General features: G+C 35.9%; 1 protein-coding gene across 5 annotated transcripts in view; it reads right to left on the reverse strand.

The window, feature by feature from the left end:
- The window catches only part of NBAS (NBAS subunit of NRZ tethering complex), a 160,455-nt gene that overhangs the window by 57,868 nt on the left and 75,775 nt on the right, over positions 1–26,812 (reverse strand). For all 5 annotated transcript variants that reach the window (XR_014881627.1, XM_085218043.1, XM_085218042.1 and 2 more), the window contains 4 exons: positions 13,155–13,384; positions 8,913–9,023; positions 5,289–5,539; positions 4,295–4,629 (listed from right to left, as the gene is read on the reverse strand). Coding sequence is in view for 4 of the 5 variants with exons in the window: in XM_085218043.1 (XP_085074169.1) it covers positions 4,295–4,629; positions 5,289–5,539; positions 8,913–9,023; positions 13,155–13,384 (927 nt within the window). In the remaining variant the exon portion in view is untranslated. The remainder of the gene's footprint in view (positions 1–4,294; positions 4,630–5,288; positions 5,540–8,912; positions 9,024–13,154; positions 13,385–26,812) is intronic.

The following is a 26,812-nucleotide window of genomic DNA, read 5'->3' on the forward strand; positions in this document are numbered from 1 at the left end:
AAACAACCCCAGCTCCCTCAGCCGCTCCCCATAAAATCTGCGCTCCAGATCCCTCACCAGCTTTGTTGCCCTTCTCCGTACACACTCCAGGGCCTCAATATCTTTCTTGTAGTGGGGGGCCCAAAACTGAGCACCATACTCGAGGTGCACCCTCACCAGGGCTGCCTACAGATGGATGATCACTTCCCTGCTCCTAAAGCAACACTATTTTTGATACAAGCCAGGATGCCACTGGCTTCTTGGCCACCTGGGCATTCTGCTGGCTCACATTTTGTTGAATGTTGACCAGCACCCCCCAGGTCCATTTTTTTCCACACAGTCTTCCAGTTACTCTGCCTGAAGAGTTGCTTGGGGTTATCGTAGCCAAAACGCAGGACCCAGCCAGCAGTTGGTCTTTTTGAACTTAATCCCACTGGCCTCAGCCCAGCAGTTAAGGCTGTTCAGATACCTCTGAAGGGCATTCCTACCCCCAGGCAAACTTACACTTCCTCCCAACATGGTATCATCTGCAAACACACTAAGAGTGCACACAACACCCTCGTCCAAGTCATCAATAAAGACATTGAACAGGACAGGCTCCATTAGTGACCCTTGGGAGCATCATTCACGACTTGTGGACAGCTCCACTTAATGCCATTCATCACCACAGTATCTTCCAAATGCAAGTAGCCGATGTTGATGGAAGGATCAATGCTTCAGTCCTTCAATGTGTAAAAGGCTACTGACTAAGAGTTAAAAACTTCGCTTGTTTCATTTACCATCCATCTATGCTTTGTCCAACTGAAGACAGATGCTGATATGCTAGACCCACAGAAGAGCTGTAAAAATAATGAAAGATTTAGAAAAAAAAAGATCAGAGAAGTCCCCAAACTCAGTGTATCAAAGACAAGTTGAAGAGGCCCCTGCAGAATTTGGTGATTATCTCTTCAGTACAGCAGAAAAAGAAGTCTATATGCTGGAATTTCAAAATTAAATAAACAGTCTAGCAAAAGAAGCATTTTAAAAAAATAAACACAAAATAACTTGCCACTAGAACAATCAAGTATTACCGTAGCTTCAGAAGTCACTCTTAATCTCCCCCTGGAAAACATGGACAGTATCCTATAGACATGCTGGCATAAAAAAAATAATAAAAAAATAAAAATGTTTGGGAAGTTGTCTGATCTGTCTTGTACAGAATATCCAGCACATTAAGAGCATTACTTTGGGCTTAACGATTTACCAGATTCCCACCATGATACATCTCTGCCTACAAGTTTCCACCACTCAGTCACCCCTCAGTTTGAATCTTTAAAACCGGAGAACTGAATCTCATCTTCCAGGTAGTATCTGATTTCTGTTGACTGCAAGAAATATGGAAGAACACATCTGAGCTCTTATATGAGCACACAGTCACCTAAAAACCTCATCATACTTCAAATCACTAGATGTGAAAGGACAACTAACAGTTATGTAAAAGGCTATTGGCAAGTATAAAAAGCCCATTCATTTTTCCAATTGAGATTTTCCTCTCAATTTCTTTGCCAGCTGAACACTGCTCATTCATCTCCCTTTAAACTCATTTACCACTGGCCCAACTAATCTGAGAAGTTATCCTTCTACCTTTCAGATGCCCATTTATTAGTAGCACAAAAGGAGCAACAATGAAAGTGGTTGCTATGGCATCCTCACATATGAAAAATGCAAACAACTTCTACATGTAACCATAAGAAACGTTCTGTAATAAATCAGACCTACAGCTGCTGCCCTTTCCCAATCCATACTCCATGCTGTAATTATTGTGACATTATATACAAATGTCTCTTTTTAAAACATATATTTTTAAAAATTAATATAGAAGAGCGAGTAGAAGGTGAGAAAGGGGACCCATTGTCAAAACCCCAGCAAGTTCCTGTCTTTCTCACCAACAATTACAAGTTGCAGAAGTCAGCACTAAATCCCTATGCTTGAATTCCCCTTTTAAAGTTAAGCATTGTTTCCACATTCTGTCCATCAAGTGACACACAAGTAGAAGAGGATTCCAATTGCTTTGCTGGCCTGTTACCTGCCTCTCCTTACTTCTGCTAATATACTAAAACAGTAAGCGATATTCTGGTATCAGCTTCCTAAATTCCCACTCAGTTAAAATTGCAGTGATACCCTGGAAGTTCAATAGCCTTCCATGCAGCCTTATCACACCATAGTAACTATCCTACCTACTTGACCTTCCTTCCATAACTCCTCATCACTTCAGAATTTCTTGATTGTTCCTTGATTAATTCATGTGTAAGCATCAAGTTTTTTGCAGACCTTTATCTATGTTAAATATCAATATCTCTATGAAATACAGAAGTGTACAGAAACGTTATAGGAACTAAAATTCTAAGTAAAAGGTACAGCATTAAGCTGAAAAATACTTCATACATAAAAGTTATAGGAAAAAGATATCTGATAAATACCATCTCAGGAACTGTAACGGTAATTTTTCATTGCACACTTTCCATTTGAAAATTATTAACTGGATTGTAAGACAAGAATAGTTGCAAGCTGGTTAAACAGCTGTTTTATTCTCAAACCCAGTGCACAGTAGATGCTAAATCAGCTGATCTGATCAATTGCTTCAAACAAGTCTCGAGTTCGTTTTATGACTTTGGGCTTCAGCCCAAAAGCTTTTTGCTAAGTTCTGCTTAGAGAGCAACCACAATAACCTTCAAAGAGCCATCAGCAGTTCCTTCTCTTTACACCTACTCTTCTTAAGGGAGTACATAAACTATATTAGAATCCTAAACAGAAACAAACAAAGCATTTCAAAATAGGTACACAGGGGATGTTACCCCCTACACCATTCATCTGAAATAAATGAGAAATAGCTTCTGAAATGCTCAAGGCACAATAACAGAAAGAGTTTCAAGTAATTACTAGCAGCAGTCATACATGAAGACATTTCCTTCTCACTTGAATACAGTCATGGCCTGGCCACGTCAGTGCAGGGTCATGTCTAGTAACTGAGACCTCATCATGACTGCAAATATCTCCCAAGAGGCATGAAATTCTCTTCCAATTACACCTGGACGCCTACCTGTGCGACCTGGTGTAGGGAACCTGCTTTGGCAGGAGGGTTGGTCTCGATGATCTCTAGAGGTCCCTTCCAACCCCTACAATTCTGTGATTCTGTGATTACGGAATAAACCTGGTTGGAAGAGACCCACAAGAACATCCAACTCCCGACTCCACACTGAGAGCATTATTCAAACATTTCTTGAACTGCTGCAGCATCATGCCATAACCACTGCCCGGGCAGTCTGCTCCAGGGTCCAAGTACCCTCTGGTGCAGAGCCCTTCCCTAACCTCCACCCGCCCCTTGCCTGATGGAGCTCCATGTTGTTCACTCGGGCTGTGTCGCTGTCACCAGAGACATGATTCAATGAATAACAAAAAGTTTTCACTTTTCTGGCACTTATAAGTTACACCACTTGTAGTATTTTCATTCTAGTGCAGCAGGAACACTGAAACAATATCCAGAGTGAAAAAAAATAACACCTCATAGTAAAACATGAATAAGCAGCTCTGTAGAATAAGCATGATGCAGAATAGAGAAGATTAAAAAAAAAAATCTCCATCATCTTTCAGTTTCAGATTAAGATAGTGAAGACAGTATCTCAAACTCTTAAGGAAATACCTAGAGAAGAAATCTCTTACTGCTCTTTTGTGCTTCGTAGTAAAGATATATGACAAAACACAGGTAAAATTTTATGTTAGAAATACCTTTATAACCGAGTTTCACTGGGCAAAAATAAAATGCAGATCTGATAGCTTATGCTACAGACGTGAGACTACATTCTTTCAATGCTAGGCTTTCAGCCAAATGGAAATTATGACACAGTTTATCATTTACATTATTACAGCGCCTGGAAACCATATGCAGTGGCCCAGAACACTTCTCTGTGGAGCATCTTACTCAATATGCAAAAGACAGTAGTAAATAGAAGCTTGCAGCACAATGAATTTTAAGATTAGCACAACTAAACTAAACACATGAGAAGAATATCTTGTTCTCTTCTGAAACAGAATACTGGGACTTCAAGGTTCCATGAAAATCTCTCTTATCCCCAGAGCCAATTCCTCCACCCAAACAATTATTTTTCTTTGTACACTGACAAAAGTAAAAAGAGAAAGGTGTACAGGAATGTATATGCTCATGAAACTATGAGAACTGTAAAATTAAAAATATCAAATTTTGCTACAAATTTCTCCCTCACAGTACATCAACTGAGCTTCACCTGAAGTTTGAAATTCTTCAAATAGATCCACTTACCTTTGTGACAGCTTTTGAAGAAAAGGTAATTTCGTCAATAAAAGTGATGATATTATCTGGATCAAGTCTATCAAAGTACTTTGAACACACATCATATGCATGCAGCAATTCATCCATAGTTTCTGGTATTTTTTTAATGAGATGGTGATCACCATTCCAAAAAAGATTTTGTAACCAGACAGCATAAAGAGAGCTTGGTGACAGCATACTGCCATCTTTTTTAGGGATTTTGGGAGCCAGTTTGGAAATAGATAAAATATTTTGACTTGTAAGTATGGGCTCCAATGTTTCCAAAGGATTTTCATTATCATCCATTAGCTTTTTGTAATTAAGACCTATCGACAAAGAGAAAAAGGCAAATGAAATAGAAGTTATTCAAAATTACATTTTCACATTTCTGTGTAAAACTAGAAAAACTCTCACTCCTCTTTCATTTTCAATCTTGCATACAGACTAGGGAGGAAAAAGGGAAGGAATAACATAAGAGGATAAATAATGTTTTTTTGCAAAAGCAGAAGGTAACATCAAAGCAAAAGCAGAAAATAAAATTACTCTCTTTACAAAACTGCTTAAAGTTTTTGACATACTATATAATGTTGAGTTTTGAAGATAATATTCCCAAAACTGCTTAAGACAGTTCACATGAAACTTTCAGGCTTATGCTCCAGGATGTCTGTATTTCTACTTTAAAATTTCACTATAAATTATTGCTAATAATTTTCTAATAATTCTGACATGCATCACTGATACAATATTTTTTATTTTTTTTTTACTTGCTATGACGATCAAAATTTCTTGTAATACAAAGAAAAGTATCTTATAATAGGCTCCTATAAGGCATGATGCTTACCTAATAAATTATTTACACGCACTTGATATGCTCATTGACAAAAAATTGCCTGGCAAGTATAAATTCAATAAGCATATTCATGTCAGCATAACAGAATAGTAAATATAGCTAGAAAAAACAAAAAACAGGCAGTAGCTCTCATACCTGGTGCAACTGCTTTGAACTTTTTCAGGAGTCTGATGTGAGTTTCAGGCTTCACAGTATGCTTCACAACTTCTGAACAGCCACAATTTTCCAGGAGTGTGAAATAATAAAGCAACCGCTGGTGATCTCTACCTTCAATACTTGGGTAAACATATTTCACCATGTGTTCGTATAACATTTCGGGACTTGTTTTCAAAGTCTCAAAAAGACCGAGACTTTGCGCTCTTTCTTCTATTTCCAGTGTGGACAACCTGCATTTAGATAGAATTCTGCTTTAAAGGTTTGGACACGAATGTATCTTCAGCTGAACACTCACGAAGACAGAACACTTACTTGTTTACACAATGAAGTCAGTCAAGTTCAACTTTTCAAGAGATTTTGGGAGTGTAAACACTTATTCTTAAAGGTTTTGATAGTTTCAATTCTTCATAAATAAAAGTTAAGGAAATCTTCAATTTCCTGAACACGTTATCTGCTTACTTGGACATGTAGATTATGGGAGATGCACACTGAAATGGAATTCCAAAAAGCATTGCAAATCTCTAATTATACCTAAATGTAACAGTAGACGTACATTCAGTGGATAAGAAGCCCTTAAAAATGATAGATAAACCACATGGCACCTGTTGCTGAAAGATGCTAGCGAATCTTAAGCTCGATCACTTCTCCCAACCTAGTACCTTGTATTTTCTGCAGAAGATGAGAATTTGTGCATGCTTTGAGAGAGATTATCATTGAAAATTGGTTCTTGCCCTATTTGACACTGTCACTCATGCTTAGAGTATTTAATTTGACAGTTTTATTGCAGTGACTTTCAAATTGTCATCCATGGAAAGTTATGAAAATGCCAGCAAATCTCAGGTTGACCTCAGCCAGTCTCACATTTTCTCTTCAACTAGGATAAAAATAGATATATATCAATGAAGTCTCATCTTGAATTTATACATCTATCAACAGAAAGGTAACTGAAATCTAAGGAAAGAAGTCACTTATTGATGACTATCACCTTGACTCTCTCCTGCATCCAGCCACGGACCGTATTAGGTAATATGTTTCAGTATGAAATAGAATATCTTTTAACCACATTTTAGAATCAGTACCTTTGGAATTGATCACATTAGAATTCTGACTTTTTTTTTTTTTCCCTCAGTATGTATGCCATATATGACACATGTTCCTGTCTGACATTCAAGGAAAACGTGTCTAAGCTTCACTCTTAAAAATGAGTTTCATACAATAAATGCTACATACGCAACCTCTCTCAGTTTAAAATGAGTATCTGATTTCTAAGGGAGAATCTTTTTGGTTTTTCTTTTTTATGTCTAGAACTTAGCTCACAGTTAGGCAATTAAGCTTGTAAGCATCAATTTAAATCTCTAAATTCTTACTGTTTAAATGTTATAGTTCTAGCATATTAAGGGAAAAATGGGCAATATTAATGTAAATGAAGTGCTATTCACACTTAATAACAGACATTTGGAACAGATTTATTTCAGAAGAGTGATCTACATAAGTTTCTCTCTCCATACCCAAAAATCAAACTATAGACTGAATGAATATTAAGCTTTAATTGGCAGAATGTTGTTGTATGGTTTTGTTTCCTTTCTGTTATTTGCTGGGAGAGGGAGAAGAAGGGTTCATTACACCATTCTGAAAGATTCTGGAACAGAATTCATAGAGACAAAAACAAAATTTCCAGTTGATGAAATCATAAAAGGTATTTTAATAGTTTGGAAATCAAATTTGACAGATCCTTCCAAAGACACAATTATTATCTTTCATTGAATTATATATATTTTTTCAAATTCAAAGCACAACAGAAAATTTGTCATCAACTAATCAAATAAATAGTTAATACAAATGATTTAGGTCCTTCATTTGAGTTGTCTATAAAGACTGGCTTATAGTAACACAGCATATTTGGTTAAAGAGATTATGTCTTAGAATAGACTTCATTTCAGAATGAATGCATAATGAGTCATACATTATTAATGCCATAATCCCAAGGCTAAAATACTGTAATGGCCATATGCTGTCAATCATCTTTAAAACAAGATTATGATACAACAAAACATACTCAGTAGTGTATTATGCTATTATGTATCAATTTTCAAGATTTTGAATTTCATTAGGGAAATAGTTGCTACTTTGTACTTCAGTGATTTCAGAATTCCATGAATACCAACAGGAGACAGAACAAAAAGTGTTGGAAAACTGATGAAAACACCTTTGGTACTTTAGTCTCAGGTAAATCAGCTGGTTCTTTCACATTCACTCCAATGTCGCCAAATTTAGACCCTGACTCTCCATTTAGTTTAAAATACTAAATCATGAAGCAGCATCAAATTCTGACAATACAACTTCTCTGTTTTCTAGAGGAAGCAAAGAAAAATCCCAGAATGGTATTTCAACTTCTCACAGCTTGTACCAAAATCTATCAGGTTTTTTTTTTGTTTTTTTTTAATGCCTCATATTCTATAAAACATTCCAATGCCTTTTAATTAATAGTTAATGTTAAGAGAGATAGAAATAATATTGCAAGTTAGTGCTGCTGTCACAAGTTAAAATTTGAAACCAACTAATTTCATTATGTCTGTCAGAACAATAGATAACAGCTGCTATATTGCATAGTGGGCTCTACATCACTGTCATCCGAATGCACTATTCCAGCAAGTAGCTTGGTCTTTCACTGAACAGGTTTATTTCTCTTTGAATATGCTAAAGCACTTGCATGATTGACAAGATACCAAAGTCTGAAAAGAGAAAAAAAAGACACGAACTAAATGTAGAATGAAAAAGAGAAGCATCTCACTGGTATCAATACCAGGTATAGCTGGCTGCAACCTTGTAGTCTAGAAAAATGGCCAAGAAAATCAAGAAAATTATTTCCATTAAAAAGAAGGGGGAAAAAGGAACTCAGATACATGAAGAACATGACTGAGAAGCCAAAATTTATTTTGCTTGTGATTATTTAGGAGAGTTCAACAAATATAGAAGAAGCTTATAGTTATGAGAGAGATCAATTTTTGTATGGTCTGATAGTGATAGGACAAGGGGATACGGCTTTAAACTAAAAGAGGGGAAATTTAGACTAGATGTCAGAAGGGAATGTTTTTCTCAGAGAGTGGTGAGCACTAGAACAGGATGCCTAGAGAAGCTGTGGATACACTGGAGACTTTCAAGGCAAGGCAGGATATGACCCTAGGCAGCCTGATCTAGCAAGCTGGCAACTCTGCCCATAGCAGGGGGATTGGAATAGATTATATTTAATGTCCCTTCTGACCCAAGCCACTCCGTGATTCAGTAAAAGAAATGTTCTGAGGCATGATATTTTAAAGAATCATTTTCCGAGGAACTGTAAAAACATAAGATACTTCGCTATCACAGACTTGATACTTAAAAGAACAATAAAATGCTCATGGTCTCATTTATAACACATTTTTATGGCAAATTACAAAAGCATCATATGGAAAAGACAAAACAGAAATCCATAACCTGTTACAATGCAAGAAATATGAAAACACAAACCTATGTTTGCCCCTAGCATACTGCCATTTTCTCTTGGGTTAGGACATACTTCTGTGTAACAGGCTTCTATGTAAATATGCAGGGAAGAAAACTTACCCACTGTCCGTGAATAAAAACTCCAGATGGATCATATAAACTTCCCAAAGTGGAACACTGTATCGCTGAGCCAAAGAAACAGCAATCTTGTACACGTTTTCTTCAAGCGTTCTTATAGAAAAAAAGACAAAATAGAACAAGGGAAAGTTACACTAAGCTCCTAGAGACATGACAATAAATCATTATCTACGTTACAAGAGTAATGATTTTTGTTAACCTTTTTCCTCAAAAACCAATAAATTAGTTCTAATCATAGCTAAATAAAATTACACAAAGCATGTTTTCTTGCATTTGTTTTATACATTGTTCTATTTGGGGAAAAATTAAAATACATCAAGAGACAGAACTGTTTTGAAGGCAAGCACTGCTCCATACACCCCTGGGTTCTCAGTGGCAGTTGGGTTTCTGCTTAACCCTTTTTGCAATAGCAAAAAGAACTCAATTTTGCTTTCATTTTAATTACAAAATAAAAAGTGAACAAATGTATTGTATGGTCTAGTATTAAATGGGGAAGTTGGTGGCCCTGCATATGGCGGGGGGGTTGGAGATTCATGATCCTTGAGGTCTCTTCCAACCCTGGCCATTCTGCGATTCTGTATCACAGCTCTTACTTGATTTGGTCACAACACAGTGTTTTAGCACAACTGGTACGTAGGTATGTACAAGTTCACAACCAGAAGCATTTGTAATATTTGTAGACTTAAAGTGTGGAAGTGTCCAGTTACACTCTAAGTGTCCTAAAAACACTAACAATAGTTTTTGATTATTGTACTTTCCTTTAACAGAACAATCTGTTAAGAGATGAAAGCCTGAAGTTAACTTCGTATGAATTTTTACTAATCCACTGAAGCTAGTATCATTCAAATAAATACACATAGTTCTTGTTTTTATGTTGGTACAGAGACAAAACAAAACAATTATGGCAAATGCTATTTTTTTCTACCACAAGACAATTCCAAGAAAAACAATGCTTACACTTATATGGCAGATCTATTATTTAATTGTGAACACTGCTGACTATGTCATTTTAGATTCTTGTTTAAGAAATCACGGAGGATGAAAAGAGGAAAAACACAGCAATATAGTACAAAATGTAGCAGCAATTGTCAGAAAACTAGTCTGCAAATTGATATTAGCACCACTTTTCTGCAGATTCATGTTAAAAAAAATTTACTCCATAAATTTGAGTGGCTTTTACACCTACATAGATTCATTAAATCCTATGGGGGACCAATTCTTGACACAACATTTTCTGTTGTGCCATCACTGCAGACCATTTATAACAACAAAAGGAAAGCAAGAAAAAAAAAATTATACCTCATGTCCACCCTGTTTTTGTTTTGTCATTCAGAAATGCAGATCTACAGCATAATTTGAACTACGCTAAACAAAGCATGATCTTCTCTGCACCCTTAATGATCTAACAGCACATTCATACATCTTAGTTCTGATTTTTACAGGATTAATTCAAGTTAACATTACATTCTACTCCGACAGTAGCTGCAATATTGCTGAGTAGGAAAAAAAATGCCAGGAAAGAAAAAAAAAAGAAACAAAGAAAATAATACCCTTTACACATCATGACAATCCTTGGAAAATATCAGGCAGGTTAGTTACACTAAAATAGTGGATAAGGGAAAAAAACATCAAAAGGAAAAAAAGTATATTTAATATAAATATTTACTGAAATACCTTTAAGAACTCAACTACAGCATAAGAAAACACAAAACAACTCTCCTGCCTCTTCTGCTCTTACAGCAACAATACATTCTCTCTGATTTTCCACCACAGTTGAGCTTCATTCCCAGCGCTAAATGCCCACCACTGTAAGCTTGAAACTTGCCAGAGAAATCCCCACTGACGGGTACTGTTATGACTTACATCCTGACGCAATGCTGCACCAGGAGTGGTGCAAAAACAAGGGAGAAACTGTTGTGGATGATTCTTAGCTGTCATCTCTGTGTGACAGCAATGCACAGCACACTCAAAGCATCTGAAAATAAGCCTGCGCATTACTACTTAGCTGGGATTTTTTTTATCACCATCTTCAAGTTCCCAGAAATAGGTATTTGGAAGCTCAGAGTACTTTCCCATCGCCATGTTGTTCTGTTAAATCTCTGTTGTACTATATACACGTGCATGGGTGCATGCACAATTGTTGTACGTATCAGCCAGCTACAGAAAGCATTACAATCAGTACTGAATTCAGTCATAATGAGATGAGACTGACATTTCCAGTCACCTGCCCTCAGATTTAGAAAGCAAAAACAACATTATCATCTAAGCTGGAGAAGTGAAATGAAGATTTAAGCCAAGAGCCTTTATTTTCATCTCATGTTTGAAGCAGGAAAATAAAATGAAATGTTATTGCTATTTAAGTTCGGCAGCAGCAAAGCATGAGGGAGAAAAAGCTACGTATAGATTGGTAACAGAGAAGTACATCAAAACTATACACAATGGTTCGGAAACTGAAGTAATTGTTAAAAGTCATAGCAGATTGTAAGAGGACAGGACCTTCTGGTTCAGTCTTCTGGAATGGGATCTGTTTTGTACTCACCAAAATCATTCAGAGAACTGGTCAAGAATAAGGCAAATGATGGAAATTCTGATTACGTCATAAGTGCACAACTTGTTTAATCCAGAACACTCAAGCATAAAAATCAACTTCTGATTAAAGCATTTAAGCAGAAGTAGAAGCAGTGATGGATTGGGGAAAAAAAAAAATAAAAAAAAAAGAAATCCACAATGAAAAAGCCGGGCCTCGAGTGAAAAACAACTTAGAAAGGTTATACGCCGTGGTTGGCCTAAAACTACTGAGGACTTCAACTTATTACTCCAGAATTTCCATTCAGTCTTGTTCTAGTTTCTTTTTTCTTTCTCTAGTATATTCTTGCTACATTTTGCTCCTGCCCTCTCCCCCCCAACAGTAAACAGGTTAAAAACTAATGTTGATTAAGTCTGTGAGGCACCTAGATCTTTAAATGCTTAATAAATAATGTGTAAGATGTTCTAATGAGAATACATCAAATCATGGAAGATAATACTGACTTTATTTAAGTAGTTTCAGCAAACAAATTGTTTGTTCTAGTGTAAATCTTTTTTGTAAATAAGGTACCATTTCTTCCAGGCATTGTTTCTGCAAACAGCATTTCATAAAAGATTCAAAAGATGAGCCACTTAATGATAATTCAAAAAAATAAGCAAGAAAAAAAATGCTTTATTAAATTTGCACAATGCTTTCATCTCAAAATGCAGATTAGGAGTCAGAGACGATTAAAGCAAGCAAGCTGCAAGTTGAAAAAGTAATTAATTAGATCTTCGCAATTGCCTAATGAAGTACCATTCAACTGCAAGTCTACATGCTACAAAGTCTCATTTTTACTAACCCTACCCCAGTCCAGCAGCCATTCAACTGAAACTGCCTTCAAAACATACAGATTTCAATAAATTCAGTGATTGACAACCCTCCCACAGCAGGGTGGTTGGAACTAAATAGTCTTTGGGGTCCCTTCCATCCCAAGCCATTCTATGTTTCTATGAAAGTTATAACACTCACAGCTTGAAGAAGTTGCATGCAGAGGTTAATAGAAGGCATTTTTAAAACAAAGAGAAATGACTATTCTACAGCTTTATTTTTTTTCCAATTATGCGTAACAAAGATGAGACAAAGGCATTCTAGAAAAATCAGAAAAACATGCACAGGGAAAGTTTCAGTAATCCCAAATGAATACGAAAACTACCAAACTGCTAAAAATATGATAAATAATAAAATTATTAATGTTATTAAATTATTAATATAATGTTAAATTAATTTAATTAATTACAACTTAAACTCAGTAAGAAGCTGAAGTCTGGGGGTTCTCTAGTTTCTTTTTCTAGTGCACCTGCATCTTAAGCATATCCTAATTGATTTCAAAGAAAGGCTTAGAGAAGATCAAAGGAATAGATTTCTACCAATGCCCTGATTTCATACATCCTTGATTTTCTTTTTGTCTACTGATTGCTAAAAATGAAGTTAGAGATCTATCATTAAAATTTACAGATCCAATTGTTTGAATAATGTTTCATTTAAGTGGAGTAGTAGACCCCAGTTGTAGCCATGTTACAGTGTAAACATCTAAAGGAACTGGTAACTTATTATCCCATCTAAAAGTCAGCATTATTTTTTATTTGCTTTCCTACTTTGAGGCTTAAAGTAACTCAATTTAAAAACATAATAAAAACTTAATAGACTTTACTTACTCTGCCAATCCTAGTATTGTTTCCCTCTTGTACTGTCCATCTGCTGTAAACCTCTGCACATCTACTCCTTTGCCAAGTCCTTGCAAAACCTGAGCCTGAGTGAAATCCAGTAGTCGTTCATTGTAGTAGTGCAACTGATTTATCAAAGTTGCAATTTCTTCAGGCCAGTCTGCATAGGCATACTGAGTAACATGCTGTGTTACCATCTTAATCACTTCTTCTGGATCAGCCTGTGAAAGTAAACGAAAGCAAATCTTAAACAAACAAACATCTGTACATTTCTTTAAAAAAAATCTACCATTTTTAATTGATTCCAAAGTTCAAAACTGAAATATTCTTCCATTTTTATTAAGTTTCAAGAACAACAAAATTTTAAATGTTACGTAAGGGAGATTTACTATGAGTTCAAAAATTTCCTATTGCAATATCTTACACATAAGCTTATCTAAATAAACTAAGACTAATAGATATGTCACTGCGATTGAATTTGTTTTTTAAAACCTTCTCTTTTACTAATGGTAAGCTAGGCAACTGATTTACAAAACACTTCAACAAGACAAGAAAACTTTGCAATCTCTCCATTATAAACACCACAAATAAGTTTACCATAGTAACAGATGCTACCTCAAAAATAAAAATGGAAACTATACTAAAGTAGTTTGTTTTCTTTTTCACTGATTTTCTTATATTTTATTTTGCAGAACTGGTAAAAGGAATAAGCAACATTTTAACTATTGAGCACCAATACTTTCAAAGAACAAGTGCTGCAAATTATAGACAAGATGTATTGCTTTATTTCATTTACTTTGTACATTAAAAAGTAAAAGCTTCAAGTAATTAAGTTTTGATCATCATTGTTAGGACTGCCTTTGTTTACAGAACAACAGAATATCAGAAGCAAAACTTAGTTTTCGCCTTAGAAATCCAAAGCCCACACAGCAAATCAGAACACAAACCAAGTACAGAATACATGTCTGAAACAAAAAATAACACAGAGTTTCTGATTACCTCAAAATCTGAGCAGTGGCTACATCTAAGCACTCTTACCTAACACAAAGCTGTGTTTAATACATCACTGAGTACCTTCAACTCATTCTCTCTTTCACAAGGCTGCCAGCAGCACAGCTTATCGTAGTTCATTATAAACAGAGCTGCAACACACCACCTTCTGTACTCCACACACTACAGTGTCCCCAGACCTAATACTGAACTGTGTGATTGCTTCACAGCCATCAGCCACCAAGCAATACTTCAGAATGCTAACTGTAGTTGCAACATTTTCTAAAAGGAAAAAAAAAAAAACGATTTCACTGTTGTGATCTTAAAAATTGTGAATGTACGGACAAATACACTTTGCATTTATTATTATAGCATGACTATTATTAAACTTAGGAGCATACAGCACACAGCAGGATGCATGAAACATTTGAACCTTGAGGCATGCCCTGAACTCTTGTGTGGATTCCTTGTCATTTTAAATTGATTTTATATATATACTTTTTTCCTTTTCAAGTCTTAGCTGACAGGCTGCTCACCAAGTCATATTAAATGCTACAGGGCATCCTTTTTCCTCTTCAGATGATATTTTTCTGAACCCACTAAACATTGCAAACTCATTGATTTTATAAACAACATCAATAGCTCTTTCAAGGTTGTTTAGGAGACTGGTAACAAAATAATAACCCCTCAGAAAAGAGATAGGCAAGCAGAGAAAAACCTCTACAATACAATTATATCGGTTGGAAACCAGTACACTGCTTATTATATACCCTCGTATCTAATTTTAGTTGGTAAGCTACACAATAGAGCATTGGAGACAGGCAAAATCAGAGTAATATGAAGAAACCTGTTTAATATAATTACCCAAATTCTCTGTACAATCTGCTAAGAAAGGCAGGCATCTCTGACAACTTCTGCAGGTAAGTTTGGTTTCAGTTAGCTAGGTTTCCACTCTCTCCATTACAAAAAGTAGAACCCAGTGTCAGCAGCCTTCTTCCAGTGCACAACATAATGCATTATTCATGAAGAACACAAAGACAATCTTGAAAAAATATTTTCAAACAAGTACAACAGAACAATTCCTTCAAAAATTGCTTCTGAAGAAGATAATTTTTTAATTAAGTTTCATGCACTGTGAAGTTTTTCACAATGACGCAGATTCTAACTTGAGTATTCACAACAGTAACTTAAAAATAACACTAAGGCAAATTCAAACCAGTTTACTTTTGGTCCACCTTCATCATACTGGCCACTCTCAGACTTTAAATTTTAAATTCCATTTTTAAAAACAAATTTTATCACTTGACTTCCACACATAATATTCTGACCAAGTTGTCACTCTCTCATCTGCTGCCTATCACTGATGCCAAGATTCATTCTCCATTTGTTATGCTTTCCTAGAAGCATCTTTATGCTATCTTCCACTTTGTCTACTTATGCTTCAAAGGGAACACCTTAAGATTATTTAATCAACTTAATTATGTTCATGCTAGTACTTTCACCAAATAGCACCTACAAAGAGGTAATAAGCCTGTCAAGACTGCCTTTTTATTTTTAATCAGTGAACTGTCTTTTCACTACTTTTCTAATCCTCTTTCAAATCATTTCAACATCAAGTTGCAACAAAAATAAAAACACTGAATCAAAGAGCACTTTATGTTACAGTAGCACAAAAATAACAATTCTGACTCTGTATGTACTGCCTTACATATTTATGCATGTACAAGGCAAAACAGTGCGACACACTCCTCAAACTAAGAGATGAAAGTGCAAAATCTAATAGCTGTTAATTTATGTTCATTCAAACTAAAGAAAACAGAAGGTTTTGCTATTCTTTAACTGCAATCCTTTACTAAGCAATGCGTTGAACTCTTCACCACCAGAAATCCTTCAATCAAGAGTTGTCCCCTTCCACCCCTTACAAGACTTACAGCTCAACTCCCAGAGCACGTGAAAACATCTTAAGAGAAATCTCAAATCCCATTACTTCACATAACCAAGATCTGCTGTGAAGTCCTCTATGCTTTTTTTAATTCCACGAAAACTATCTTTCCCAAGTTGCACTTTCTTGCGACTTATTGGAGTCACACAGTTTTTTTTCCTCTCAGATACGTCATCTTTTATACTTTTAAAATGCTTTGTTAAACAATATTGCTTGTACAGCAATTATTAGGCTTTCAACACAACCTCACAGAGAAAACAAAGAGGTAAAGTGCTCAGCAGTATCAAACTCCACAAGAACTTGCAATTTTAAGTATTCATTCTTGAGCATTCTTTTATTTTCTTTAAATATATTTAAATTATATTATATTATAATATAATATTAATTAATTTATATTAATAATAATATAATATTAATTAATTTATATTAATTTATATTATTATATATTTAAATATAAATTTATATTTAAATTTAAATATATTTTTAAAGCAATGAGCAAAAATGCTTCTATATCCATTAAATACATAGTTCAATTAGATATGATGCTCTATTGGGCTTATGTGCCAAGGTTTAGGTAGCAGAAGGCTACAGTTGTGGCGTCTGTGAGCAGAGCCCAGCACTGCCCCATTGCAGATCAGAGCCAGCACCAGCTGCTCCAACATGGACCAGCTTTCCTGAGAAGAGCTGAGCCACGTGTGACACTGGTTATGCTCTGAGAGAACACATTTAAGAAATGAAAAAAAACTGCTGTGAAACAGAAGCTGGGAGAGAGGAGCGCAAAAATTTAAGAGAAACAGCTCTATAGATACCAAGGGCAGCATAGAAAAAGGGCAAGCAGAGCACCAGGTGCAGAGCAGCAGTTCCCTGCAGCCCAGCAGAGGCTGATGGTGGAGCAAGCTGTCCTGCAGCCAATAGGCAGCGGGTGAAGCAGATCTCCATGTGGAACCATGGTGAAGCCCACAGTGCATCAGTGGCTGTGGCTCCTTGGAGAGCCCCAGACTCCAGCTACAGCCTGTGGAGAGGAGCTTGTGGTGGTACAGAAGGGCTGGAGGAGCTGCTGCCTGCTGGGACACACAGAGTATTGCCTGAAAGGTGGGCTCCATGATACAGATTTGAGTTGGAGAAGTGCTTGGAGAGCTGCACCCTATGGCAAGCCCATGTGGGATCAGATTGGGAAAAACAGTATCTGTGGGAAGGATCCATGTGCAGCAGGGGCAGAGACAAAGCATTACAGACTGACTCTCCTGCATCACTTGAGGGAGGAGGTAGAAGAGAAAGGGTGAAGGGAAGGTGTTTTTAGATTGCCTTTAGTTCTCACTGCTCTGGTCTGTCAGCAGCAGAGCAATTAATTACATTGTTCTTCCCTGTGCCAAATGTTTTTCCTGTTGCAATAACTGATGAGCGATCACCCTGTACTTACCTCAAGCCCATGAGCTCACTCCGTAATTTCTCCCCAATATTCTAAGAATGTATAAGGAGAGAGCAACGTGGCAGTGCTTAGCTATTTACTGGTGTTAAACCACCACAGATGTTTGTGCTAACAAATACTAATACAGAAACATCATTATAGCTCTGCTTCCAGCATTCAGAGAAGCCTTAGCAGTTTTTAAATGAAAAGGTCATAATAACCAGCTAGTAGCAGTAGCAGGCCAGAAACAAAATCAGCAAAACTGGCAAAAGCACTGTTACTGCAGTGTTCATGGAGTTCACAAATTCTCCTTAAAATTTTTAACAGGTATGTCTCAAAAAACAAGCATCAAAAAATACACACACTACAGCAATCTACGTAAATACAAACAAACTTCGACAGGCAAGACAGGTAAGAAATCATACTTGACTTTTCTCTAATGACAACTATTAAAAACTCCTCTGCTACACTGCTCTCTGTTGACTTTCTAGATTCTTTGGAAACTTGGTAATTATGTCTAGATGTACCAAAACACTGATTTGTCTATCAGATCTCCTCCAGTACTGCCAGATATCTGAATACAGCTCAATCAGGATAGCTATTTTATTTTATAGGTATGAATACAGAAACATACGATTTCCAGCGAAGCCCCTGACCTGAATATACTACATCCTTAACTTTTGAGGCTTTAGTAGAGTTGCTAGGGGAAATCTCCACCATCAATGACCTACCATTCTACTCATCACTTGGACTTGATGCAAACTTACCCAGCACAGACTTTGCTTAGGAACTAAAAATAGAAAGAAAAAAGGTTAAAAAAAAGCACCCATAGGTTCAGCATAGACCTATTTTAATACCAAGCTGTTAGATGCAATTTACTCAGCACAGACCAGGAGAGGCTCCTGTCAACACTGCACTAGCTGTTACCAGTGAGCCTCAACTAGGCAACAGGGTGCACCTGACCAGATGTTTTAAAGCAGCATTATTTTATCACACGCTGGGAGTCACACCTGGATGCCATCGTGGTGCTGCAAAATAAACAGTGTTCTTTATAAAAAAAAAAGGATGAGATGTTTTGATCTTGGAATTTCTTCACCATGATCCCTAAAATAACCTTCAATTACCCTGTGGTTTTGGGTTGGTTTTTTTTCGCCTTTTCTTTCCCTTTACAATACTTCATGCAGCCATACACATTAGAAAAAGAATGTGAATGTGTGGAAATTGTGGAAAAGAAATGATAACAGAAAGACAGTTTTAGCATAAGTGCATCATTAGTATAATTAGATCATTATACTTAGTCTGTTTATTTTAAAAGCAGCAATCTTTCAAACTGCTTTAAAAAGAAGTATTATTCTCTTGGTTTTGTTTTTAATGTAAATGATCCTCAGATTGTAATACAGAAATGACAGAAACACTGATGAAAAAAAGATGCCAAGATCACCTAGGTTAATCTGCTCATAATCACCACAAATACATAACTGTCTTGGACCTTTCTGGATTAATGCAATGATCAAAAGGTAATGATCAAAAGCTGCAACCACTGTGAGCCATGGGACTTCAAAAGGAAGGACAGAATGTGTCAGTTGTGCTGAATCCTTGTAGTACTAGATTTGTTTCAAAACATTTTACATTATCTGAAGAAAAATATCATGCTACAGAGGAATACATACACCAAGTAAAACTAGGAAATGATGAACATGAGCAACACAAGAGACACCAGATGGCAAGGTGCAAAATTCCTGCTACACATGAAGATGGTCTCTGATCACCACTCTATCTCTGGTTGTTGCTAACCTGCAACGTTTCTAAGAAAACCTCATCACTGGAAAGCACTGCCATTTTTAGGAGGAGAGGAGAATTCTCCCTAATCTTCCAAGCAATTCCCACCAATAGTGGCAGCAAGACACTGAACATGCTATAAATCTGATGCAAACAAATATAAAGGAAAAAAAATAATATAGTCATATTTTTCTCCTAAGCAGCGAAGTTCAAAGAAAAAAAAATGGCATACTGGAAAGAAATAGTTTATATTTGCCTGCTTACTCAGGAAGTAAAACACATATCTTCATAGGATTTCTTTTCATTAATTAAATCAGTGACATTTGTCCTCAACCAAGCCTGCCACCCTGTGAATCAAGAATACATAATCTTAACTACAGCGTCATATTATTAATCTCCTAGAATCATAGAATGGCCTGGGTTGAAAAGGACCACAATGATCATCTGGTTTCAACCCCCCTGCCTTCAACCCCCCTGCCACAGGCAGGGTCGCCAACCACCAGACCATGCTGCCCAGAACCACAGCCAGCCTGGCCTTAAATGCCTCCAGGGATGAGGCATCCAAAACCTCCCCGGGCAACCTGTTCCAGTGCCTCACCACCCTCTGGTGTGAAAAATTTCCTCCTAATATCCAAACTACACTTCCCCTGTCTCAGTTTAAAACCATTATCCCTTGTCCTATCGCTATCCACCCTCTTAAACAGTCATTCCCCCTCCTGTTTATACGGTCCCTTCAAGTACTGGAAGGCCGCAATGAGGTCTCCCTGCAGCCTTCTCTTCTCCAAGCTAAACAAGCCCTGTTCCCTCAACCTTGCTTTTAATTTGGGGTGGGCTATTTTTCAGATCATAGCTGAATATATATTTTATAACCCACAAGATGTGTCAGAATAAAGTTGTATATATTAAATAAAATGAAATAGAGAAGAGCAATTAATCCTCAAGTTACCAAAGATACAATTAAGTCTGTGTATAAATACAGACAATATTAAAACAAGGGTTATGGTCTTAAATGATCCATCAAACAGTTTTGTAATGTACTCTAACATCTCAGTTATATTTAAGTATACTGATTTTGAAACCTGTTAACCTTAAATTTCATGCAAACATGGTTTGTCACATTATGAATAGAAATAAAATCTAGAAAAGGCTGGAAAACCGCTGTTTTTTAAAACTGGACTCTAAAAAAGAGCTATTTGCTTGTTTTGTTTTTGCTGGTTTAGATAAATAGAAGGAATGTTTTGTGTTTTCAATAAGCAATGCTGAACTGTCAGGTTTGAAAACTAAAACACTTGAAATAGGCAGGCAGGCAGCATGCTCTGCTGCTGCTTCATCATACTATGCGGGGAAACTATCTGGATCTTACAAGAACTAAAGGTTCTCCAAGATGCTGGTATGAGCAAAGATGTGAGGGAAGCGGAACCCCAAGAATCTCTTCTGTAAGGAACTCCTTGAGAAGAAATTCAATAGAAAGAATTGAGTTATTAGCTTTGAATTATGAAAAATATGTTGCTAGCACATAATCCGCTGTTTTTATTTCATTTGTCAGAAGCTGCACTGAAAATGGTATTATAGTTTGACTAAGCAGTACACAAAACCCATTAGAAGAAACCACATTCTCCAAGTTATTTCTAACTCTATCTTCAAAGCTAGCACAACCACAGGTTAGAATTATTAGGGAAAAAAAAATAGAAAGAAAATGCAGTTAAAAATTTTATTTCATGTATACATTCTCTCAAAGGTCAAAACAGCTATATATGTCAAAGTGAACTCAGACAACCAAGATAATTGCAGAACTGGTAGATAACAAAATATAAATACCTCCACATCACTGTAATTACTGTCTTCAATTTCCACTAAATGCACTTTATGATAATATCCTAGCGGATGAAATGAGACTACAGAAGTATCACAAGATCTTACAAGAGCCAGCAGCAGGCAAAGCAATGACAACAAATTAGTTTTCAAGTTGAAACGCAATCCCTAAGTTAAATCAACAGTTTCTTATATAAAAGCTAGCACAGCTGCAGATGGAAAAAAAAAAAATCAAGAGGCTGTGGTTGGTAATAAAATATAAAAATAATGTTTAAAGTTGTCAAGGCAGTTGCCTCCACAGTTATGTTAAATCACTTGCGTCTGAGGAGTTGAACAAATTGCCCTAGTGCTGTTTTAAATGCATTTTTTTGCTTTGTTTTCAATCAGCTCTTCCAGCAAGAGAGAGGAATAGTCTGTCCCAAGAGAAAATGTTTTGATAGTTTCTTTTCTCTCATGTTCTCTCGCAAACTCTCTCTTATTGGGTAGGATATTGACAAGTCAGACTCCAGTAAAAAAATCTCATCTTGTCATTTCATCTGAACACTGCTTTAGTGGAACTAACACATGATAAATGCAAGGTTAGAATGTCAAATGATAGAACATCTATAAAAAAATTACTATATAGTTTTGAGTGAAGTGCCTACTAAATTCACATTGCATAATCAATTTCCCATTTGCAAGCAGCATTATTCTCACTAAATAACATCTCAATTTTGGCAATTATTCCAATCTTTTGTCCATCTCCCTTTTCTCTAAAAGAAAAAAAAAATCACTGTTTAGTTTCAGAATAAAATACATTATGAATGTTCTTTTTGAACATGTCTTAACTCTTGCTGTATATGGCAGCAGCTTTAGCAGTATCCAGACCATGAGATAACAATACGTTCCTAGGGTAAAACTTGAGTACAGCATGATACTGTTCTAATTTCTTACACACAGAATGGTATTCTTTTAATTTTTATTTTCCTGATTGTATACATGCAAATATTTCCATCTTACTAATTTAAAGCTTGAAAAATAAATACTGCATGAGCTAGATGGCAGAGCAAAGCACTCATTTTTCCTCAATTAATTTCTCAGCAACGACCTTCTTTTACTGTGGTTATTTTCCCGAAATGCTTCTTAGGGTAAAGATATCCCAGCCAAACCAACATTTATCCTCAACTCTCAAAGACAATAAAACAAAAAAAACAGAGACATAAAAGCTAACTTCTTACTCAAGAATTCAAGTCTCTTCATAACTCCAGTAAAGTTACTTACACAGATAGTATCTACGAATAAAATTTTGCTTAATTATTTTGCGTTCTAAAACAAAAAAAATCATAGAAAGTTTCAGTCAGGCTGCTTGCAAAAATTAAAATTGTTCACAGCTTTACATTAACTTGCAAATAATGAAGTACTATCATATTCAAAATAGAAAATGCTGACTCCTTTGGTTCACGCAAACACCTTTTTAACTGTGTTCAGATGTTTGTCATAATTCTGAGACTCTTTAAAAATCAAATGCATTTTGAAAAAGCTGTTTTTAAAGCAAAGTGGAAAAACTATACCATCACCTAAGAAGAAAGTAATATAAAAGATAAAGCCAATCAACTATTCAAAGACTTTCTCAACATGCTATTGGTCAGCTTTATACTCTTTCCCAGAGAGAAACAAAATCATTTGCAAGAAATAAAACAGCAGTTAACCCAACTAACTTTTTTGTGTGAAAATCCATAAATAAGTCTCCAGAGGAACACAGACAAGTTAGACCTCAAACATCTGCCAAAATGCAAGGTTTGAAGATCATCTTTTCTAAAAGAGTATTTCTAAATAGCTGGCAAGAGAAAAACATTTTCTCTTTTTTCAGAAGCAGGATTTAGCCACACAGTTTGTATAACTCTCACAAAATAAAAATGGGGAATAATGCAATACTCTCTTATTAAGTACAATTCATCCCGATGAAATAAAACCTGGGAAAAAAGCTATTATAACAACTAATTTTTGAGTGGCTTACATATTATTTGGTCCTATCTAAGCATGGTAATTCTTTGTAGTGTTGTGAGTTTAGATAAAGAAATATGAGGATATGCAAAACATGGGCCTCTCTATAACAGACACGTGTCAATCAAATGCACATAATTGTCACACTCTGCACTGTCACTAACCATTGGGATGACCAGAAGATGTACGAAAGGAACTGCTAGTTCAGGAGATCTTAAGTTTTAAGCCTTAGAATGCAACAGAGTTCAGTGAACTGCGAGATTTTTTTTTATTATTATTTTTTAAACATATTCTTGTTGATTTATCATTAAGAAAACTAACAAAGTGTGACAGGTCAAGGAAGAAATGAAAAGGCCTAGCAAAAGAAACTGAAACTATCTTATACTGGCTAAGCTGATAACAACAAGTTCTAAGAAGTAGTTCAAAATCAGCTATAGAATTGGCAGGATCACTTTGTGACAAGGCGTGAAAGGGGTGATCATGGATAAGTCCATAGCTCAGAAATCTATGAGCTAGGGCACCACTGATCAGATGACATGCACCCTTGATTTCTTGAGAAACACAAATGTGAAATTATATTAACAACCAGGCTAAGGTACACTAATACTTGTTCTGATAGCTCATTAGACCTGCTGCTCTCTCTCCACGAGTTAGCCTTCTTGCACAATATTTAGTGAGTTTGAAATAAGTCTTTATTTTCAATATCCTCCACTGAGAATCTTACCAAAAACTGTACCATAAAGAATAAGGATGGGAGTTCTGCTTCTCTCACTTAATGTAAGTGCATCTATAATTAAAATCAATCTTATATAAATAAGTGATTGAACTATCTGGGGACCAGGTCAAGCCCACTGAATGAACTCCCATAGGATCAATATAAACTTCTATGTGTTCAGTTCTAAGTTCAAAGCACTCTCCTTTTGACCTTGCCTTCATTAATGCAAAAATGTGTATATGATATATATGTAAACACATATCGGCATGCTGCAACTTAAAACTGCTCCACATGCCATTTCTTTTTTCCCTGTGGGAAATGATCCTATGGGAAATGATAGGAGAATAAGCCACGAGTGACATATTTGTCGCAGCCACTCAGTGCAGTTACAGACTACAGGTGTCACTGTACTGAAGGCAATATGGAAAGCCTAAATACAGAAATAGTCAGACAATGACAGGGAATAAAGAAGAAAAAAAGAGGAATAGCAGAGAACTAAAATACACAAAGACTTTTATAGAAACAGGAAGATAAATAAAAAATGAAACTAAAGAAAAACTACTTTGCAGACAGTGAATTAATGTGAGGTGAAACAGAGCTCATTCTGCCTCTTATAGAGAAATGGATAGAGGTTTCCTTAACCAGCAAGCAACAGAAAAGAGAAGCAGGTTAAGCATATGGAGCACAAACTCATTTCATAATTACACTTTTTCACATAGCAATTAAAAAATAAAAATAATAATAAAAATAAATCAGTTAAATCAGACTACTTTACTCTGTGGAACAGAAGCCTCAGTTTCTTCACCAACTATAACCTACCCCACAAAAGTCACTAAAAAGAATCACCACAGTTACTATTTTGACTTATTTCTAGTTGAAATGAACAACAAAAAAACAACCAACCAAAAAAAAAAAACAAGAATGAAAATAACAGGTAAGAGAATAAAATAAATACTTAAGAATTTTCTGCTAAGCTCATCTTTCCCCATCTTCTATAATTTCACAGTTCTCCTTCCTCTCTGATATTTAGCAGTACTTAACAGAACTGTTGCTTGATGATCCAAGAAAAAACCTAGCCTCCCACCTAAATCAGTAAAATACTCTGCCCCCAAACCACTGAAACAGTTCAGTATTAAATTATTATCATGGAGACAAGAACATAATAAATCAATTAACCTTAGGGTAATTACATTTTTTCACCCCTTTTTAGAGAAAACAGATCTTCATACACGTGTATTCTGGTCACTTATCATCAGAAAAGGACAAATGAGGAGATAAACTGTTAACAGAAATTAAATTATCCAGTGAATTTCATTCTCAGCTCTACAACTTTTCATCATGAGTGGGATGTAGTGAACAGAGAATCAGATGAGTAGTTTGGTAGGAGCGCTAAACAAAACTTCATATGCAGTCTATGACATCATGAGCTTACAGACACAGTGAGACAGCACAAATGATTCGAGTGCTACAATGGACGGAAAGAGCATCTTCACAAAAGGCAGAGAATAAAGCTGTATTTGATAAAGCTGCTTAAATGCAGCCTTTCTGTGGAAAGATTGATAGGGAAAAATGTGGGTTGTGATTAGAGGGAATCTAGAAAAAAGAAAGAAACATTGTGGTAGATTAAGTGTTACAGATCACTTGAGAGAGAAAAGACTAACAAAATACTTCAGAGAACTGTAAAAATCAAGAATCTTGGTTCCTACAGAAAACTCTCCCTAAAATCTGCTGGAAAGGCAACAAGGCAGAATAAAGCAATTCTGATTCCTAAAGTGCCAGGTACAGATGAAGAAAAACCACTGCAGAATGTGATATTAAATATGAGACCTTGATGCTGGGACCAAAACACAGAAATTTCAAAGGAATAAAGGAAGGCTAACAGCAAGATAAAGATGCTGGCCTCTAGGAAGTTAGACATTGCCCTTAAAAGTAGCCTTCCTCCCATACAATCCTACTTCTGTCAGCTTTCTAAAAATCACTGTAGAGGGGAAGGTGAGCTGAATCATCTTAAAATTACAGAATAATTCAGAGAACTCTCAAAATACACATACAGAAAGTAGCTGCAGAAGCAGCTTTACTGAGACATAGTAACTTGTTACTATCTGCTAACTAAGCTCAAAAAAGAAAAAGAGTTACAAAAAAGGAAGAGAAGGATGAATACTACAAGAATGTAATTTTGAAAGGATAGAAGAACATAGAAACATTGCCTAGAGACGAAGGATTGGAATTAGAAAGTTAGCTGAAGTCAGAATTCTGAATGGATACCAGGAATAATAATAAGGGTTTCTATAGTTACAGCAGCAGCAAAATGAACACTGGAAATTTTGGGTCCATTCTGTACTGTATTTTGCCTTTTCAGTGTCAAAGTATCTCAGATTCCTGGGCCTAGAAGCCAAGCTGGGGAGAGAAAGGCATTATTCACTGTGGAAAGGACTTAAGGACTGCTTAACTAAGCTGGATATAATCAGCTTAGATGTCAAAACAAAATGCATCCTAAGGAGCTAGCCACCATCACTGCCAGGGTGTTCACTACCATATCTGAAAGAGAGGGGATAAAGAGAGAAGGCCTTGAGGCTATGTAAGAACTGTTCAGCAACAGTTAGAATACTGCTATGTTATCAACACATTTAGCCACAAATGCAAAGCGCTGCAACATGAAGAAGGGCTGTGATGAAGAAAATCAACTCCATTCCAGTCATACTCAGAACACATTTAAACCAAATTTAAAATAATTACATATATATATAAAATTTAGCTTCTTAAAGGGTAATGAGATTCACTTCACATCAATGTTTTCCATGCCCATTCTAGTACTACTGAATTATTTTTCTCATTTCTTCCATCTGGCATAATTCTTGCAGATCTTTATCCATCGTTTTATTAAGTTGTAGAGCTCCATTAATGTCTCCCTCACAGTAAGAAGCTAATACAGCTCAAATGCCATAAATATGTTTACATTATAATAGCACCTTCAAAATCAAGTCTTCTTGGGTACAAAAATAGAGAGATACTTTACTCTC

Source organism: Meleagris gallopavo, chromosome 2 (genome assembly GCF_905368555.1).
Source record: "Meleagris gallopavo chromosome 2, MGAL_WU_HG_1.1, whole genome shotgun sequence".
NCBI classification, from domain to species: Eukaryota; Metazoa; Chordata; class Aves; order Galliformes; family Phasianidae; genus Meleagris; species Meleagris gallopavo.